Below are 19,994 nucleotides of genomic sequence, written 5' to 3' on the forward strand. Positions count from 1 at the left end.
AGAGAAGAAGGAGCTAGGGTGGGGAAGGGAATGGGAAGAATCAGATGAATGGGGAGCGAAGGAAGAATGGACTCCCTGGAGCAATGACAGGAGAGAGATGTGGGAAGAGGATCTGGGAGACCAGGCAACCTCTGCTTTCAGTGCAACAAATACTCATTATTTTCCTCTTTTGTGGGAGGAGCTATAGGTATAAGAGAAATAGTGGGACAACTTATGAATGAAAATGGGCACATGGGGCCTCTAGGGGCATAGGAGAGCACCACCCAGATCCTAAGAGGACCCAGGACTCCAAGAAAGCAAAGAGTCATCCTCTAGTTCACACAGTTTATTGAGATATCTGTCCAGGATCTAGAGAGCAAAGAGCCTGCCTGGGTCTCCCCATAGGCCTTGCACCTCCATCATACAAGGAAGCATCTGAAATCAAGGGAAGTGGCAGCCAAGACGGGGACTGAGATCAAGACCTTGAGAGGCAAGGAGATCACAGAGGGTGTGGAGACCTCAATAACGGATGATGAGAGTGGAGTTGGGGGGTGGGGGTGGTGAGAACCCAGCTCAGATCTCATTGGTTGGCCAGCTAGCAAAGAGAAGTCAGTGAAAAGTAATTATTTTCAGACAGGTTAGATGGTGCTTTCTCCATCAAAGGGAGAGAAGATGACTTGCCCAGGCATTAGAGTTACTCTGGGACATTTCAGGGGTTTCCCAGTCAACAATCTGAATGGGCAGGATAAGCCAATGGACTGTCACATCTCAAAGAAATGGCAGAGGAAATTTTAGGAAGTAATTATGGTGCAGGGAAGGTGCTGAAGGAGGATGGTATTCTACAGAGCTGGAGAGAACAAGGAAAGGGATTTGGCACCCACAGTCTGGGGAGATGAAGAAAGAAGATGTGATAAGGGGGAGTGTGCCACACTGGGCAGTGGAGGAAGCAGAGCAGCTCTCTGGGGAGCATCTCCCTGCTGGGTGTGGGGGTATCTGTATGTGACACATGCATGCTGCAAAAATGACTCATGGACTGTCATGTAACTGTCCCTGGGGCAGGAAGAGTTTAGGGTCAGCTAGCTGGGATCCCAAGGGCTTCACCTGTGTCAGGATGTCCCGGATGGAGCGGCAGGGCTTCTTCCCAGAGCTGCCGCAGGGCTGAGCAACAGCTGATGGATCAGGTTGGAGAGAGCTATCACGACCTCCACTCAATACTGAGGAGGAGACAGAAATGCAAGGGTGACCAGCAGAGCTGGACTTGCTGCTGCAGGGCTGAAGAATGATTTTGCTGCTGGATTGAGAGGTGGAGCTGTGGCTGAGTGAGCCCGTGCCAGGTGGGGAACAGGGGCCCTGGGAAATACTGCCACAGGGGTGGGAAAGTGACCCAGAACTGCCAGAGACACTTGAGCTGCTGTGGACTCCAGAACTGGAGAGGGAGCAGGGCCCCCTCGAGCCTGAGGAGCCAGCTGCACACGGCTGGACCCCTCCCGAGCCCACTGGCTGGAACACAATGGCCGAGGAAGCGATGTTGGCACTGGAGGAGCTGTGGCTGGGGATGATGGGGTTGCTGGAGAAGTATTTGCCCTCAGAGATGGGGGACCCAGCTGCAAAGGAGGGCACTCCTGGGGAGCCTCTGACAGGGTTATCTTTGGTGAAGTATCCCACTGGGTAGATTTTGCCCCCACTGTAAGTCATGCCTGGGGCCAGATAACTGTTAGAGGAGCCACCCACCACTTCATAGCTGCCATAGGATTCATCTACAGAGGTGATAGGGGGACAGGGCTTGCCTGGAAGGCCACCATTGTTACATAGGGAACCCTGAATGATTCCAGGGCCACCAGAGCCATGCTGCTCCACCACCACCACCACTGGCCTTTGACCCCCTGACACGGAGTGAGAGCTGGAGATGTAGGAGCCAGAGTGTGAGACGATGGGCCCCCCACTGCAGGGAGAGTCGGGGATGTCTGAACTACAAGGGCGTAAATTAGAGTTGACCCTTTGGCCACCATTGCTAGACATCCAAGAAGACTGGGAAACAGAGGAGCTTGAGCCTCCTCCAGACTGGGAAGAGTTTATCACAAAGCGGGAAGAACCACCATTGGTTTGTAGAGCTGGTCCAGACCCCAACTGGGAGCTGCTGCCCGACTGGGAGGAGCTGGAAGCAGTGTGTAGACTAGAGCCAGATCCAGAGGAGTAGCTGCTCTGGGAATACCCTGTCCCTGGCTTAAATAACAAAGAGCCTGAAGAACCACTCTGGGCAACACTGGATCCGCTGGGGCCACTGCTGGAGTCACTGCTGGAGCCAAAGGAACCACTTGAGCCACTGCTGGAGCCACTGAAGCCACCACTGAAGCCACTGTTGGAGCTACTGGAGACGCTGGAACCACTGGAGCCACCACTGGAGCCACTGGAGCCACTGGAGCCACCACCAGAACCACCGCCAGAGCCACTGCCAGAGCCACCCGAACTGGAAATGAAGTTGCTGGAGCCACTCTTTCCAACAAGACAGGGGTCACTGGGGGAGGTGATACGCGTGGAGTCCTTACAGGGGTCTGAGAAGGTTCCAATGCTCTTAGCCAAGGTCCCTGGTGAGGAAAGTCATGATTAGCAAGGGCCTGAGAGACTTGGCTTTCTCTCTCACCTTTCAGGCCCATCCATCTCTGTCATCTGCCACTTTGGTTTCTCCTTAGAGAAACCAGGGAGAGTCTGGGGCAGAAAAGGAAGGGATAGGCTGTTGTATTTAAAAGAAAGTGAGATGATAAAATAAGGATAGTTCCATTATTCGGGGCGGAGGGTCGGGGCGGGGAGAGCCCAAACATCTGCCAGAGAAGAAAAGGGGACTGCAAAGCGGGAGGCCTAGAAGAAAGACACAGGGTGGGTGCAGTAGGACAAATGGCCTACAGGACCAGCCCCAGAGACAGCGGGGTGGGGAGACTGAGACCTGAGGTGGGCGTAAATATCCAGGAAGACACCCCACGCAAGACCATGGGACCAGATGGGAGGAGAAGACACAGACAAAACAGTAGAGGGCCAAGAGAGGAAGGACAAACAGCAAAAGAGACACTGAGAAAAGAGAAGGCCGGTCGCCGAGAAACAGAAGTACGGGGCCGGGCACTTAGGACTATGGTCAGCGCCTTCTTTGTGAGAGGCCAGGCTTCAGTGAAGGATGAAAATTCTGCTCCCAACTCAGTGCTGCCCCTGCAGGAAAGCTGGGTGGGGGGTCAGGAAGTGGGGGCACCCACTGTTGCTTCAGAACTTGTTGGTACCGCCCAATGGGACACTACCTCATCCTGAGCCACCCTGCTCTCCTGTCCCCCGCAGGGATACTGGATGGACCTCCTGTGAGGGTCCTGACTCACATCAGTTTCTCTCTCCCAGAACCCTCCCCATCCTGACCCCATCCCCCCACCCAGCCATCACCTGAGGAACTGCCTACCCTCCCCCCCCACCCCCACCCCACCTTTGGCTCCCTCCTGATGCAGAATCAACTCTTTCAGACTCACCTACCTCCACCCTCCTCCACTGCCCCTCAACCCCTTCCAGTCCCAAGTGGCATGCACAGAGCCACACAGTGCAAATCACCAGATCTCACTGAGCTTCAGTTTGTACATTTGGAGAGGCCAGGCCTGCCCTCCTGGCATCACTGTGAGCACTGAATGTGACCATGGATGTGGAAGGGGCTTGAAAACATAAAGAAGCCTGACACATTGTGATGTGTTACTGCCACTGCTCCTCAAGCCCACCGCCAATAACCAGGTCTCACAATCTGTGATGACCTCATTCCCTCCCCAATAAAAAGTTCTCTGTACCCTTCCACACCAAACCCCAGCTCCTTCAGTAGCCCTGGTCAGCTGTCCTCCTCTGCTTCCCCAAGGCTATGAAGCCTGTCCCCATCCAGGGCCATGCAAGGTCACCACAAGTGTCCGGCCGGCACCCCTGCCTGGGGTTTGCATATGGCCTTACTTGGTATTTGTGCTTAAGCCTCGGTGTATTCGAGAGCAGAGTAGGAAAAACAAATCTCATTTGGTTCTTCTAAAGGTTGGAAGTGCTAGAACAGTGCCTGGCACATAAAAGTGCTCTATAAATGGTAGTTATTGTGACTATTCAATATACAGTCTTCATCTTCTAGAACTCAAACCACAACAAAATTTTTATATAACCCTCCAGAATTTTCAGAGCACTGCCACATACCTTATTTGAGACTCACAGAGAGACTGAAGCTAGGTGTTATCATTAACTGCATTGTAGACTTTCAGAAACTGAAGCTCAGAAAGTTTAAGTCACTTGCCTGGGTGACAGGGCAGTGAGAAGCAGCCCTCAGGTCCTGGTGTCAGACTGTGGAGCACACCTTCCCCCTAGGCATCGTGTACCACAGGAGTCCCCCAACGCCATCACCCGAGCCTTCCCTCACCCTCCTCTCCTTTCCATTCTCGATCCCAGGCCACCCTCCCTGTCTCCTACCTGGCAGGAGGAGGCCAGCCAGCAGCAGGGCCATCGCCCCTTGCCCTCCCACACGCCCCATCGAGGGTGCCTGAGAGGAGCCCATCCTGGACTTCATGGCCTTCAGACTGCCGGCAGCTGGTGGACACCCAGGCCTTTATGGCAGGGCTGGACATTCTCTGGGCAGGAGTCACTGTGAGGAGGGGAGGAGAGAGGAGGGCAGTGCCCAGGGGAAGTTGGTGTGGCAGGAGCAGCTGAAATAATCAGCTGGGGTATCTGCCTACTCAGCAGTAGAGGTGGCTGTGGTGTGGGGTACCATTGGCCACAGCCCTGACAGGCCTGGCTCTGGATCCCCATTGCCTAACCCAGAACCTCGCACTCCGCCCCAACAGTGGCCGCCCACTCTGGGGCAGCTACTCTCACCACAGGTCCAGTCACCTGGTTCCCTCAGTCTGCTGCCTTCCTTCCCCATGCTGGCCTATCCAACTCCGCATCTTCTGGACCAGCATTTCAACTTCCCCTCCTCACCAGGTCCCTGCTCTGCACCCACCCCTCCCACCTCCACAACTGCTTGGTTAACCCAGTTCCCATCCACAGCCCCTGGGGATCCACCACTCTCCTCCAAATATAAGGGTCTGAACCCCACCCCTGTGCCACATATCCTCACTGCCCAGGTACTCTGCCTGCCACACACCTATCAAGTGTTGCATCCATGAGTGAGGCTTTTCCTCTCAGAAACTGGGAATCTGCCTTCCAGACTGCAGCTCCTTGACCTCTTCCTTCTGGGGCCTCTGGGGACAGCATGAGAGGTGTTGAGTATCAGGGCCTCATTCTGGGGAGAGGCCTGGACTGAGTACCCGTCATAGCTGGGCCTCAGTCACTCACAAGCCACTCATAGCCCCTCCCCCACAGCTGGTGACCATGACTGCCATGGGTGAGCCAGAGCTTAATAAGGCTAATTGGGTAGGTGGTGGCCTTGCCTCCCATTAGCTGGCTCCTGGGCCTGGGTGAGCAAACAGGAAGCCGCCAGCTCGAGTCTTCAGAGGGTGATGGAGGGCCCACCAAGGCCTGGGAACCTGGAGGACGAAAGGCAGGAATGAAGTCCCTCTGGGGATCTGCTGAAAGGGGCAGTTCCTTCCCCACCGCATCCCCTTCTTCCTGCTTTGGCCTTGGCCACACCCCAGCTACTTAATTGCTCACTGGTATTGCGAGAGTATCAGTATCGGAGGGAGGTGCCTGAGATTCAGGTCCGGCTGCTCTCTGCTGCTCCCCCACGCCCACCAGACCTCTCCCTGCCGTCCTCACCCAGACCCTGGTTCCATACTCCCCCGTCTCCTCCCAAGGCTCCTTGGAGCTTGCCTGGTCTTCCATCCTTGGTCTCCAGTCCCGCGCTGCCCACAGGACTTTCTGTGATGATGGAAATGCTGAATCGCTAGAAGCTACTAGCCTCCTGTGGCTACTGAGCAGTTGGAATGGATTTAGTATAATCAACCAAAAGAACTGAACTTTTAATTTTACCTAATTTACATTAACTATACTGTAAATAGCCACGTGCAGCTAGTGGCTTTCATCCAGTCTAGCCCCTGGCTTTCTACCAGCACTGGAAAATGGGAGTGGGAGGGAAGTCCCAAGGAGACTACACCAGAGGGGTCCTAGGACAGGCTCCCCTAGAGAAGATTGATTTGAAGTGTGGTGCGGGGAACTGGCTTTATAATAAGGTGACCTGGCTCAAGTCCTAGCTGTGGGCAACTCACCAAACTTTTCTGACTGTCCATGTCCTCATCTGTCAAATGAGAATATTTCAGATCATGCCTGCCTTTCAGATTTTTCTGTATATCAAATGGAAAATTATCAGAAAGATTAAATGGAACACATGGTGCAGGCATTCAGCAATGGAGCCTCAGAGTCCTGTCTGCATTCTTCACTGGGGGGAAGCTCACCCCACAGCCCTAGGCTCTGTCCACAGTCTCCAGCCCGGCTGAGTCAGCCCAGTCTCCTCTGCCCCCTACACTGCACATGGGGATGCTGTTGAAAATGACATCTGCACTGTGCCCCTCCTGGCCGCATCGGGGTGTCAGACCCCACTGGATGTCTCCAGAAAGAGAAGGGTGGGTATGGGAGTAGGGAGGGGAGTGTCCAAGAGAAGAGACAGGCAAGGAGCCTTATGGACGGGGAGATGGGGAGGAACAATGGTGCCTGCAGGGTATTCCTTTCTAGGGCAAACAGGTGTCAGCATTTGCCTTGTTTTCTTCCTCCCATTCCTCCCAGCATGGTCAAACCTTGGCCAGGACAGCCAGCACTGGAGGAAGCAGTCTCTGTGGGCCTCTTGCCAGATCTCCAGCCACCCACACAACCTGGGGTGCAGCCACATTCCTCCTCCCACGCTGTCCTCCAGTGTATGTGCCCACCCCTTTCTACCCCATCAGCCACCTGCCTTGGGCGCTATACTCAGCTGTGTCCCTGGCGCTCACCATTAGCCCCTCTCAACTCACCATGGAGAGATGGGACAGATATCTGGCTTTGGAGGTGGCAGGACTTTCCTGGAGCATTGAGGAGTGAAGAGAAGGGCAGGGAGCAGGCAGCTGAGACTTGGCCTGATGGTGCTAAAGGCATATCTAGGAGAAGCGCAGGTTTGGGTTGGCATGGGAAGCACGTGCAGCAGAACAGTGGGTGGAGGGGTGGAAAGGCTGTGCCCAGCACTTTAGGTGGCCTTTGACACCAGGCTGGAGGGAGACTGGGGGCTCTGAGCAGGGAAGGCATGGTCAGGGAGAGGAGGAAGGAGAAAACCACCATGTCCTGATTTCGACTGGGGGCCAGATGTCGTCCCAGGTACTGCACGGGTGCCCTGGGGTTTGACCCTCACAACTGCCCTACAGGGTAAGTGTTTTTCTCCCCCTGTTCATAGATGAGGAAACTGAGTTTAAATTATTTGCCCAAACCATCTGGTAACAAGTAAAAGAAAGGACTCAAAACCAAGCTCCAAAGCTCACATAGGACCCATCCCCCTACATGCTGACATTATGCCGTACATTAATGGCAGTGGTCTACAGATAGATTTGAGATTCCTCAAACCCTGTGAGAATGTGTGTGAAATCCCTTGTATGTCATCAAAGTCTCAAAGGTTAAGAAGTGAAAAAGTCAACATCACATGCTGTCACCACTCAAGCTTTCCTCTGCATTTCGTCCAGGGGCTAAAAGCCTGGACATAAGTTCTAGAATAAATGTTTCATACGGCAGTCCTTAGCAGACCTAAGGCTTAGGCCTAAGACAGAGGAAAAGAGAGTAACAAAAATAAGAAGAGAATAAGGCTAAAAGAGGAGCTTATTTTGTGGTGGGGAGAAATGGAGAGGCCACTGGAGCCACTCTGGGCCCCAGCACATGTGGCTCCATCCCCACCTCTCTCCCCTCCTCTCTGCTCCATACCAGCAAAGGAAACTTCCCACCTCTGCTTCTCATGACAGTCCTGCTAGCTGGGGGGACTCAGCTTTCCTACAATCACTGTTTCCTCCATCACAGGGAAGCTGACACTCCTGGTCCACTCCTAGCTGTAATGTGGAGGGATGGCCTGAGTCATCCACACTCTCTACCTGGTCCCTGTTGTGACCAAGAGCAAAGGAGAGGGACGCTTTCTATGCAGGATTTCCAACCAGGCCTGTGCTAGGTGGATCCTCTTTAGCCTAGGCATGCCCATGTGACTGGCTAAACTCACCTGCTTTAGCCTCTCCCTCTCTGCCTGCCCTGTGGTTCTTCCCTGTGTAGGCAACCAAGGACAGAATTCATATCCCATCTGGCTTGACTCCTTTGCCCTTTCTTCTCAAACAGACTCCCTACCACATTATCTGTGCAGCCCCCACACAGCCTCAAAATGTGACAGAAATCACTGGCCATGGACTGCGGGTTCCCTGACAGTGGGCGAAGCACGTGGCTGTTCACTGAACTCCAAGCACTTAGCCACAGGAGGCACTTGGTGATTTTTCTAAAACAAAAGAATGAAGAGACAGGTCTAGGCCATCCTTCCCCTTTCCATCTTATTCTGGAACACATCTTCCTGTTTCCTTACCTTAGTCCCTCCAGCTCATCATAAAAAGCCCACTGCAGGTGTGGGGTGGGATACATCATGGCCAATGTCTCCAGGGGCACTCATCCCGGCAGGCGGGTGGGGCAGCAGACACATGAACTTGGCTCTGACATAGAGCCACTCACTCATGCTCTCACATAGACCCTCATTGCTTATGGATGACATACCCTGAGCCACTTTTCTCCCCACAGGATGCTCTTATCTCTGAGATGAACACATGTCCATTAACAAGTAGCAGAGTTCACGTAGCCAAGATGAAGTCCTAAATTGCCCTTGGTGCTGGGGGAAGAGAGGACAATGCCATGTACTTCCAGGGTCCTGGGTGGTGTTGTTAGGGAATCCCACACAGCATAATGTGTTGCCCTAGCTGGGAACCACTGCTCTGGTGTGGTCTCTACTCAGCTCTCCTCTCTTCCTCCTCTACTCTGCACCCAGTCCCTCAGTCTCTCTGCTAGGACTGGCCTTCTGGAACTTGGCCTGCTCGGCCTCCATCGTCACTCTTCCTGTGCCCTGCCCTAACCCTCTTACATCCCCACTGGCACCCTCCAAGGGACCCGGGGCACTGCAGCTGGGACATGGGAATGAGCACTGGGGTCAGAGGACTGGGGCAGAGCTGGTGGCATCTTCAGGCAATGAATCCTGAAGAGGAAGAATTGGAGAGGTGAGATGAGGGCTCTGCCCACCAGGCCATCTGCTTCCCATTGCCTTCCCACCCCGGCTCTTTCTGCAGGCAACAGGGAATCAGCTGAGTGATCATCATGCTCCTTGAGCCCAAGACCTCATTGCCCTGTTTAAGTCACATCTGATGTGACCACCGGCCCTCTTGTCCTGTGATGAGATGAATAGAGAGGCTGTGATTAGCCCTCAGGGTAACAATAATATTTTTCCCCTTCCCTGTTACATGGACCCAGTGCTAGAAACCAGTGCTCATCATCTGTTCATTATGCTCAACAATTAGCCATTCTTTCCACCGGGCTATTAATGCCTTTTGTTGTTATTGGTCACCCAGAATTAGGGACTTAGCTCCCTCCCCAATCCAGAGGACTGAGCAGGGGAGGATGAAAGGGATGCCAGGATGAAGTCTGAATGTGTTTTCAGAAGCTGGATGAACCTGTGCCAGGAAGGCATCCTGGCAGGTGTGGCCATCTGAACTTCCAGGGAGGGGTGGCATGGGCCCAATCTCTCTCCTTCTGCCCTATATAAATCCTCTGGCTGAGAACCCCTCAAGGGCAGGGAGCTTCTCCTGCCCCTCTGTGTCCTGGTACTTACACAAATGGGACAAAGACACACAGAGCCCTGTTGGCGAGGCTGAGTGCCCAGCTCTGTTCTCTTGGACCCAGGACTTGAACCTGAGAACAAGCAACACTGACTCCGTGCCAAGGTGACTCACTCAGCTCATGACAAACATGTGCACAGGTGGCACTCTCTCTCAGTGACTAGCAGACAGAAGTTATTACCTGTCCTTTGCTGGGCAGATGCCAGTTCAGGGGGTTAAGACGCCACCTACTACCAGTGTGGGGTTTTCCTGGAACCAGGCTGGTTTCCTCTTCTCCTGGATAGCTCACTCCCTCTTTTGGTTCAGGGCTCTCTGCCTGTCATCTCAAAGGCTCTCCCCGACTTTCCCATTTAAGATTGCAGCCCGCCCCCATACAGACCATCATTTCCTCCTTCCTCTGTCAGTTTTTTCTCACAGCACTCCTCATGACATGGCATCAGGTTACCTTCTGGCCCTGCTCTGTGACTTAGTGCTGTACCCAGGCTCCTGGGAGGAACGCAGTAGTCAGTGAAAGAAAAAAAATTAATGAATATGTGTACCACTGGGCCAGGCAGCCCATGCCAGACTTTTCCTGAGGGCCGTGGAGCCTGCCGCACCTCATCTCTGGTGGCTGACTCACCTTAGAGGGGATCACCTTGGCAACTGAAGGGCTTTGGTAGGGCCTGAGGGAGGAGGGATCTTGTGAGGTTAAAGGCAAAGAACAAGAAGGGAAACCCCTTAGGAATCTCTGGACCATCCTCTGGTGGTCCAGAGGAACACACACGAGGAATTTAGTCTCTCAGCACTGCATGGGAACTTAGACAGGATTAAAGAAATCCCCTGAAGTCACATCCTGAAGTCACAGAGAACAAATGGCTTCCTCCTTTGTAGGGACAAAGACTATGGTCCCAGTCTGATGCTCTCACCTCTATGCTATCCTGTCTGTCCCCATCACAGGAGTTGAGATTATGCTACAAAAGGCAGAGCTAAGGGATGATATACTTTGAGGATATTGGGGGAAAAACAGGTGATGAATTTGGTTTAATTCAAGAAGTTTCTAGAGCTAGTGCCCAGCACCTGGTGGACACTTCATTAAAGATTAGAGGGAGAAAATGTACAGTAGGAGAGATTAGGTTTATAGCAAACCAAGTCTTTGGTCAAATGAATTTGAAACATAATTAGCACAGTTAGGACTTCCCTCCTTGGCTCTTGCCTCTGCATGCGCCTTATTTCAACTTTTATCACTTTTATTGTCGTGATTTACATGTGTGTTTCCTCCCTACGCACAGATCCCCTGGAGGGCAGGGAGGACTGAAACTGCTTTCCAGATGGCTGCCATCACCTAGCACCCCACACAGTACATGCCTAATGCATGATTGTCACATGGGGCAGCCAGATGAACACAGGAGTGGTTAGGGATTCCCCCACTAGAGATCTTCAAAAAGCAAACAATCATGTCTTCTGTCTAGTCATACTTGCCTGCCCAAAGACTGAGGGCTATGCCCCAAGATTTCTCAAGCTAACTCAGCTTCCATAATTAGATTATCCCATGATACTCTGTCTACACTCTCTTCTTTTGTTGTCCAAGCATTTAACTACATGTTCAAGGTGCTGAGCTATTGTTCTCTAAATCTGTAGTCTTATTCTATCATTTAATCCCATGACTCCACGTTGACATAAGATGCAACAGTGTCCCTGCCACATTCCAATCTCCATGAGGTCAGCCACAGCAGACGGAGGGATGAGCACTGCCTAATATAAATGGATAAATCACAGTGGGTCCCTGATGTTATTCTTCCATACCATCCAGTCCTCCCAGCTAATTAACACAGCATGTTTGTGTGCCAATCTGAGGCCTAGAGATAGATAATAAAATCTGCAATTACCTCATGCCTTCTCCTTCCCATTCCCACTCACCCACATGTTGTGTGAAACTGGAAAGAAATGGTTTACAACCAAGGAGTCTGGCACACAGTCTCGACTTTGTTGCTTGTGCTAAGTCTTGGACGGGTGGTCACCTCCCTCAGCAGTAGCCTCTTCATCTGTGAAGTGGGCTAGTATTTTCTTTACTGAACAGCTTCTGGGACAGGTACTGGGAGGGAAGGCATACAAACACAAATAAGCCTGTCCTACCCTCAAGAAGCTCATACTTTACAAGAGGAGAATGTCATGGAGATCAACACAATATTGTGGAAATTAAGTGAAAGAGTAGGAGCTCTAAAAACTTTCCTGAGCACATCAGGGACTCAATTCCTTTCTCTTACATTCTCTCCCCTTTAAGAATTTTTTCCTCTTCTCATTCCCAATGAACTCCATGTCACTGGCTTGTGAGCTTACTGAAGGTCAGTTTGAGGGGTCCAGGCTTCCTTCTTTCCTTGGTGGGTGAAAAAGAGGTGCTGTAATAACTCATAGATTCTTAAGTGGGCAGGTCACGGTGGGTAGTCACACCAGTCTATTGTTCCTTAGCATCTAGGTTAACATACTTTGAAATGCCAGAAATAATACTCCTCAAAGGTGTAACCACACTCAAGACAGCAGGATCTTAACTATCTCGTAATCCAATCCCCACCTTTCTCTCTTCCACCCTCATGTAATCTCCATGTTCCCTCCTTAATTCCAAATGCATAAAAGAAGTTGCAAACTGTTATTCTTGGGAGAATTTGAGATCTTGTTCCTGCCATACATTGCCAGTTTGGCTAAATAAACTCACATAAATTCTTTTTTTTTCTTTTTAGCTTATAAAGTTGTCTTTATTGTTTTCTTACTGTCTCACACAGCATCAGGGTCAACCCCTCCCAGAAATAGCATATTTGAGGAGGTGAATACTTATTTGGCCACCTCACTCATCAGTAGAGGATTAATAAAAATAATGATATAAAATAACAATGACTTGACTGATAATAAAATATCCCCTATGATCCTCCAATACACAGCTGGTTAAAGCTTTGAGAAAAAGAACTACCCCTTTGTGGGACGGGCCAAAGTGTGCTTGGAGGCCCTCCAGTGAACCTGTTGGGCGCCCAAGTAGCCTTTATAAATACCCTCCCCATCCCATCTCTGTCTAGGAATTATCTCCTCAGGACAGATTAGATGACAACATCAGTTTGTAACCGTGGGAAATTGTAACCTCCCCTCCCACCATTCTTTTGACATTGTTTCTGTAAATGCTGACTCTAATATGTAGTTTGTAGATAAACAGCATGTTTATATAGAATCCTAGGAATTAACTTCAGAAGATGCAGACTCCAACCTTCAGTCAACCCAGCTCTGGGAGACTGGCTGACCTTCAACCATAATACCAGGATGATGTAAAACCAGGATGACAAAAACCAGGATGAGGTACAATAGACCATCGCTTGATCAGTTTCCAGGTCCTTATTGGCATGGACTGTGCTGATCTGCACATAGAGAACTTTTCAACCCCCTCCCTTGATCTCTTTGTTCTGCTTCCCCTCTGCCTCCCTATAAAAACCTTTACCTGCACTAAGATATTCAGATGGGCTTTGAGACATGAGCCCCCATCTTCTCAGGTGATTGATACTTGAATAAACTAATTTCCTTTTCACCAGCACCTGTCTCAAAGTATGGTTTTGTTGCAGCAGGGGCCAGACCTGTGTTCAGTTACAGGTTGGCTCACAGAGCCTCTCCCCGCTCCCGACTCCATTAAACTCCTCCCCAGAAAGAAAGAATCCATGGGTGTGTTCCCCCGTTCTCCCTCCTCTGTTCTCTCCTCTTCTTCATCACTCCTCCTCTGAATGGCTTTCTCCTTCTTCCAATCACTGTCACCTCCACCTCCTCCATTTCTTTTCTTCCCACTTGCTTCTCTCACCTCCTATACCTACATCCCTCTCCTGCTTCTCTCATCCTTTCCTCTGGATCAGAGCCTGTCCTTCCCACACTGACCCTAAGCAGAGACTGGGACTCACTGGGGGCTAGACAGTGCACAGCCCAGACCTGAGACTGCTCCCTAAGACTGAGCCCTTTTCCATCCCTCATCTCAAGTCCTGCGGTTTGGCACTGGAAATAAGAATTTTGGCACAATCATCCCTGGACACCAGGGTAGAGGGGCTCTCAGGCAGAAGGGGGGTCATTCTACTCCCAGAAGATAGGACGGGGTTGGGCAGGGAGTAAAGGAGAAAGGTGGGATGAGGTCTGGGAGTCAGTTTCCCATGTCCTCGGGAACCCAGACCAGCCTCCCAGTCACTGCTCAGCCCAGGTGTTGCAGGTGGAGATGGGGATCCAAGCTCTCAGTGGTTGCGAACACAGAACTGGACTGACCACACAGACGTTGTAAAGCAAAGCAAGTGGGAAATTTATTAAGGAAAATGTGCTTCTGAAGTCATGGCAGTGGGCCATTTCTGGCCAGGTAATGTCTCCTTTCTATTGAAGGATCACAGGATTTATAGGGTTATTACGTAAGCTTCTACACATGCAATTTCCTACAATTCTCCTTGATTGCCCACTCAGGGAGGAAACCTCAATGTTAACTATTGTCAGGTGTCAAAAAGCAATTTTCAGAAATTAGGGTGCTAATGACAGCTGCTGTGCCTCAGGGTTTCCTATTCTATCTCCTGCCTCACAGGCTCTCCCTGAGTCTGAATTGCCACATGTCCTGGACCAACCAGAGTATGGCACTCCTCAGGTTCTTTGCTCCCTCACATTTCTGGGTCCTGAGATTCAGATAGGCCTTTCCAGAGGCTGTCAAGAGGAGTATTATGATTCAGAGTCTAGAGGGAGCCTCCAGGGCCATTCTGAAACCTGTGGCAGGGAGGCTGCAGGGCTCAGAGGTCCCTGGTGGCAGGACACAGACTTGCTGGGCAGAGACGTCGGAAGCTTCCTCTCCATGGGATTTGCAGTCCCATCACTGCCCATTGAGGCTGGGCACCATGAAGCCTCTGAGAAGCTGTGGAGATGCTGCGGGCCAGAGCTGAGGGTACCTCAGCCCTTCTCTTCAGAAGCCTATAGGGAGACAGTGTGGAGGGGCTGGGACCCCACGGCACAACAGAACACAACAAATGAACTGCAGCCAGCCAGCCACCAACGTGGATGTGCTTAGGACCCTGGTCCCAAGTAAGCAGGAAAAAATTCATGTTTCTTCCATCCCACACTTCCCTGGTGATACAGAGAGATCTGACCAGATCTCTGGGGAGGTATAGGAATAGTCTGTAGGAGGATGTTGCCTGAGGCAATAGTAAACAGCCTAGGATGGGATTTGCTGAGAAGCTGAACACCTTCAAGGTACATGGAATTATGGACCAGAAAATTTAAAATAAAAGGAGGGCAGAGATGGGCCCTTTGGCTCTCTACCTTAAAGATGCCTGAATGATTGTGCTGCAGCAGCATGCATTTCCCAAAGGACAGTATTCTGGATGAAAAAAGGAACTCCAGGCACAGACTAGGATTGGGCTGGCCTGGCAGTGGATGATGGGGTTATTTCCCTCTTTGAGTATTCTAGAGGGAAAGAACTCTGAGGCAGAAGCCTGCCATTCTTCCAAAACTGTATAGCTTTTGTATCTCATGTTGTTTTAGTTTGTAAACTAATCATATAGAAATAAGATAATTAAAAACTAACAAGGGGAATGATAGGAGAACTCGGGAGTTAAAAGATTTTAGCCTTAATTGATAGGCTTAAGTGACTAATGCATGTGGAGAGCTGTCATTCCAAAATAGTGTAGCTTTAGAATAAAGACTCCTTTCCTAAAAGAAGGGGAAGGGCCAAATTAAGAAATGTGTATAAAAGGACCCATGGACAAAGCCAAAGTAGGGAAGGATTGAGGGTGGGAGGTGGAGGTGGGTGCAGCAGGGGAAAGTGGTGGAGGGAAAATGGAGACAAATGTATTTGGACAATTAAAATAAAGAACAGATGTAAAAAAAGAAAAGAATACAATAATTAATAAATAATAATATAAGAATTTTTTTTAAGAGACTCCTTTATCACCAAATCTTTGCCCCAGAATTTTGCCTAGAGGTTGGCAGCTGGCACCAGGACCTCACTTGCTGTTCGGTAACACTGGCACAGTACATGCTGATGCATGTGTGTTCCTCCCTCCCCTGGGCACAGCTCTATCAGAGGAACTCCTGAGTCTGGCACCCAGACTTCCTCTAATTTCCGCCAATCTATCTGTCCAACAATACCTCCATCTTCTCCATATTATAAACCCTTCACTCCAACCATTTCAATCTACTCTCTCTTTCCCAAACTCACCATTCATTCATTAATGGATTCAGCCATTCATCACCTACATGATGGTTAATTTTTTGTCCACTTGGCTGGGCTGTGGGATACCCAGAGAGCTGGTAAAACACTGTTTCTGGGTGTGTCTGTGAGGGTGTTTCTGGAAGAGATAAACATTTGAAGTGGTAGACTGAGTAAAGAAGACGCACCCTCATCAATGTGGGTGGGTGTCACCCAGTCTCTGGGGGTTGAGTAGAACATGATGGTGGGGAAAGGATGAATTTACTCTCCTTGTGAGCTGGGATGCCTATCTTCACCTACTCCTGGCCTTTCCAGAGACTGGGGCCTACACTCTCTGCTCCCCTGGTTCAGCCTCAAACTGCATTTCTCTGCACTGGGTTTGCTTGATGTCCAGCCTGCAGATGGCAGGTTGTGACTCTGGAGTCTCTAGTAATTCCAGTCATGAATCTCCATTGTTCTACTCCATTGACTCTGTTTCTCTGGAGAACTGTGATAAATATAACATGTTAAGTGCCACAGAAGGCCCAGGCACTGTATTTTGTGTCAGGGATACAAAGATGAATAAAGAGATGGGAAAATGTAGTGATTAAAACCAGAGACATTGACATAGGAAAGACCTGAGTTCAAACTGATAGGGGAACTCCAAAGTTAAAGATTTTAGCCTTAGTTGATAGGCTTAAGTGACTGATGCATGTGGAAAGCAGCTATTCCAGGAACTGGAATGCATGACCATGTGACTCCAGGAGGTCAATGAGCAATTCAACCTTTGTGCCCCAGGGGTTCTGCAAGCCATGGAAACAGGATCTGAGCTATTTTGCTCCAGGAAGGGAATGCCTGTGATACAGATGAAGAATTGTTGATCAACAGATAAAGTACGAGAAAAATCATCCACTGGACTGCAACTCTTATCCAATTAACCTTTTTCCTAAACCCCTTACCTACCTTTCTGAATAAAGTGCCCATAAAGAGTCAATTCTTGTCTCTACTTTTGGTTCTGGTAGTGACAGGCAGCACAAGCACCAACCTTTCCAGTTTCAAAACCCCACTTTTGCCATTTGTCCCCTGTGTGAACTTGCATGACTGTACCTCTCCATGGTCTCTGTTTCTCTCTTCTCCAAAATGGTGATATCAATCACCATGCAGCACACGTGCAGTAAAAAGTCATGCAATGGTTGTAGCAAACTATATTTTGTGTCTTAGGTTGAGTCACCAGAAGCAGATCCTAGGACAAATATTCAAATAAAAAGGATCATTAAAAAGTGACGAGTGTGGGAAGGAGGGAAAGGGAGTAGAGATGTTACCAGACCAGAACTGGGCATGGAGCAGGTTTGCCTAGTGTCAGCCAGTAGGATATAATGGGGTACAGAGCATGGGTCCCCTGATAATAGGGGAGAACCCCCACAATTCTGCCTACAGGCAGGACTGGGGCAAGGAGCGGTGCCCACAGGGAACAGCAGAAGGTACAGCGTTTAAGACACATTGTATAACAAAGGCAAGTTAATAGCCTGTGCCTTCCTGAAAGGAAGATCTCAGAAACTGCAGAACTGTGTACGTGACTGTGAGAACGTGCGGTGACTCAGATGCCCACCCCAGATGCCTGTGTGTCACAGGGAACTCTTGCCCTCACTAAAGATGGCAACTGAAACTGGGTCAAAGACATTGGGGAACTGACAAAAATGGCAGACACTAATGGACCATAGGAAGTTCCAAGCCGAGCATTTAAAATTAGAGCAGGCCGAGTTACATGGGTCTGTGATGAGGACTGCAGAAAGGGAGGCATGGTCAGAGGAGGTCTGCCTAGAAGTCTGCCTGCAGAAGATGGCAGCAGATCTGGTGGAGCTGCAGGGACATGCCTAGCCACCCAGGCTCATGAGTGATGCTTAGAGCTGCACTGTACTATAACAGGGAATGCTGAGCTGCAAACTTTTGCTTTTCTGAAAGATGGTGCCTGAGTGGCATATTCTGAAACTGGCCTGACTTGGCAGAGGGAGGAAGGGCTATTCGTTTTGGGGTGTTTTTAAAGGGAAAAGGACTTAACAGCAGAAATCTGCCATTATTCTAAACCTGCATAACCTTTAAATAAATACCTTTTCCCTTTTCACTGAACTCTTGCCTTAGGAGTCAGTTTCTTGGTGGCAGGCAAGCAAATCCCATGGCTGTACCAGAACACCACTGGTGGGGTTCTGTGACATGTTGTTACCAAATTGGACCCATTGTTGTCAGGGGAGCCCCACATGCTATCACCAGAACAACGTCCCCCTCCTCCCCAGGGTCCCTCCATTCTAGGTCCTTTGCCCACCACCCTTAAAAATGGCTCTCAATGGCAGTTTGGTGAAAAGGAAAGGAAATATTTATTCAGAATTTATACAAGTTTTGAATAATGGCTAAATGTCACTGTTAAAATCCCAAAATCCCTTTAAAACAATCACCAACACACACAGTCTTGCCTTTTCCCTTCTTTTGCCCAGTCAGGCCAGTCACAGGTACCGTCCTTCAGAAGGAAAACAACAGAAGTCTGGAACTTGGCTAGGCAGGCCCTTCACGGTTCCCAGCAACATCTGTTGCGTCGCCATAATCTCCAGTTCTTAATTCAGAACCACGTAGCACCTTCTCATGGCCCACTAGCAAGAGTCCTTTCTCCCCTTTTCTTCCTGTGTGGCCTTCACATTGTTCCCCGAGTCTGTGTCCTGTTGTCTCTCTCACAGGCTCTGTCTCCCCTTCCCAGTTACATCCTGCTTCCTAAACTACGTGGTCAAGAAGCCTCTAGCATGGCTGCTGCACCTGGGTTTTAAACCCCTCCATGAATCCTCCCATGCAACCCCATCTCCCATGCCTGACTCCTTGGCAGGCGCTGTAACCAGGGAAGCTCCTTCCCAGTTCCCTCCCGGGTTAAAGTTATGCAAACCTTCTTGGTTAGCCTTGTTGATATGCAAAATAACCATCTTTGCATATGAAGTATGAAGCTATCCTCCTGTTATTGACATGCAAAATGACTCTCAATGGCTCTGCTCCCTGTCTCCCATCCCCCATGGCAGCGGGGGAGGGGGGAGGGGGGCGGGGAGGTGAAAATATCCTATATTTTTCTTGGACACCCCAATTTCTGGACCTTGTTACAAATACCCTTTGGGGGGCCCTGGCTGCGCCCTGTTACAATGTGGGTCTTGACTTCATGCAGGAAAGATTTCACAACAAAAATCCAGGTGATTTTGAGAGTACTTTTGTTAAAGCTGGGGAGAGTGAAGCAAGGAAGGGCTTAGGAGAGAAGAAGCAACAAAAGAGCCTAGGAGGGTCTGCTTTCACTCTCTAGGCACATTAGGGAAAAGAAGTGAGCCTAGACAAGGCTGCTGTCAGCTCACTGAGAAGTCAAAGAAAAGAGGGCCTTGGAGACAAGTTCAAGGGGTTAGCCCAGAACAAGCTGCTGCCGCCCATTGCTCCTTGGGTTTCAAGTCTCACGGGGACCATTAGAGTGTGCCTGAAAAGAAAGAAGAGGGGTAAGGGAGAAGTGAAGGCTTGCTTCTGGGAGGGAGAGCATACCTGGGTCCTTCATTTTGAGGGTTTTAAAGCCTGGAAGTTTAGAAGAGGACTTAGGGAAGGATTTCAACAGAATAATCATCAGTTTTACGCTAAAACACCAAAATGAGATTTAGCCCCCTGACTTTATTCATTCTTGGGCGTGGTTGGCACTAATTGATTTCTTCTATCTCCCTGAGTAAGGTGATTTAAGCGATTTACCCTCTGGTTGAGGAGAAGAAGTATAAACCATTTACTCTTAAGTATGCTTGGTTAGAGAAGATAGGATTTTACTAGATGGCCGTACACTGCTTCACCATTTAACCCTCTGTCTCAGTTTCTGTATTCTACTTCTGGCTTACTAGCCTGTCTCAGAGATACGGACCTAGAAGGGAAGGAGGCCCAGCAAAATCTTGCAGACAGCAACCTGGGTTCAGAGAACTAAGGTGTTGACACCCTCATATTTGTCAGTCCATTTAGAGTGTGGTGGGGTTGGGCTTGAGTGTAGGAGAGACATATTTCCAAGTGCTTCCAGC

At 50.0% G+C, this 19,994-nt stretch overlaps 1 protein-coding gene across 1 annotated transcript; it reads right to left on the reverse strand.

Annotated features, from left to right (window-relative positions):
- Window positions 1-1,005: 1,005 nt before the first annotated feature.
- On the reverse strand, window positions 1,006-4,537 carry CDSN (corneodesmosin). The gene is made up of 2 exons (XM_054568674.1): window positions 4,441-4,537; window positions 1,006-2,564 (listed from the first exon to the last, which is right to left on the reverse strand). The coding sequence occupies exons 1-2, from the start codon at window positions 4,535-4,537 to the stop codon at window positions 1,006-1,008; spliced, it is 1,656 nt and encodes a 551-aa protein (XP_054424649.1).
- Between the last annotated feature and the right edge of the window lie 15,457 nt (window positions 4,538-19,994).

Source organism: Pteronotus mesoamericanus, unplaced genomic scaffold, assembly GCF_021234165.1.
Source record: "Pteronotus mesoamericanus isolate MK-2021 breed Mesoamerican mustached bat unplaced genomic scaffold, CSHL_Meso_final contig_20, whole genome shotgun sequence".
NCBI classification, from domain to species: Eukaryota; Metazoa; Chordata; class Mammalia; order Chiroptera; family Mormoopidae; genus Pteronotus; species Pteronotus mesoamericanus.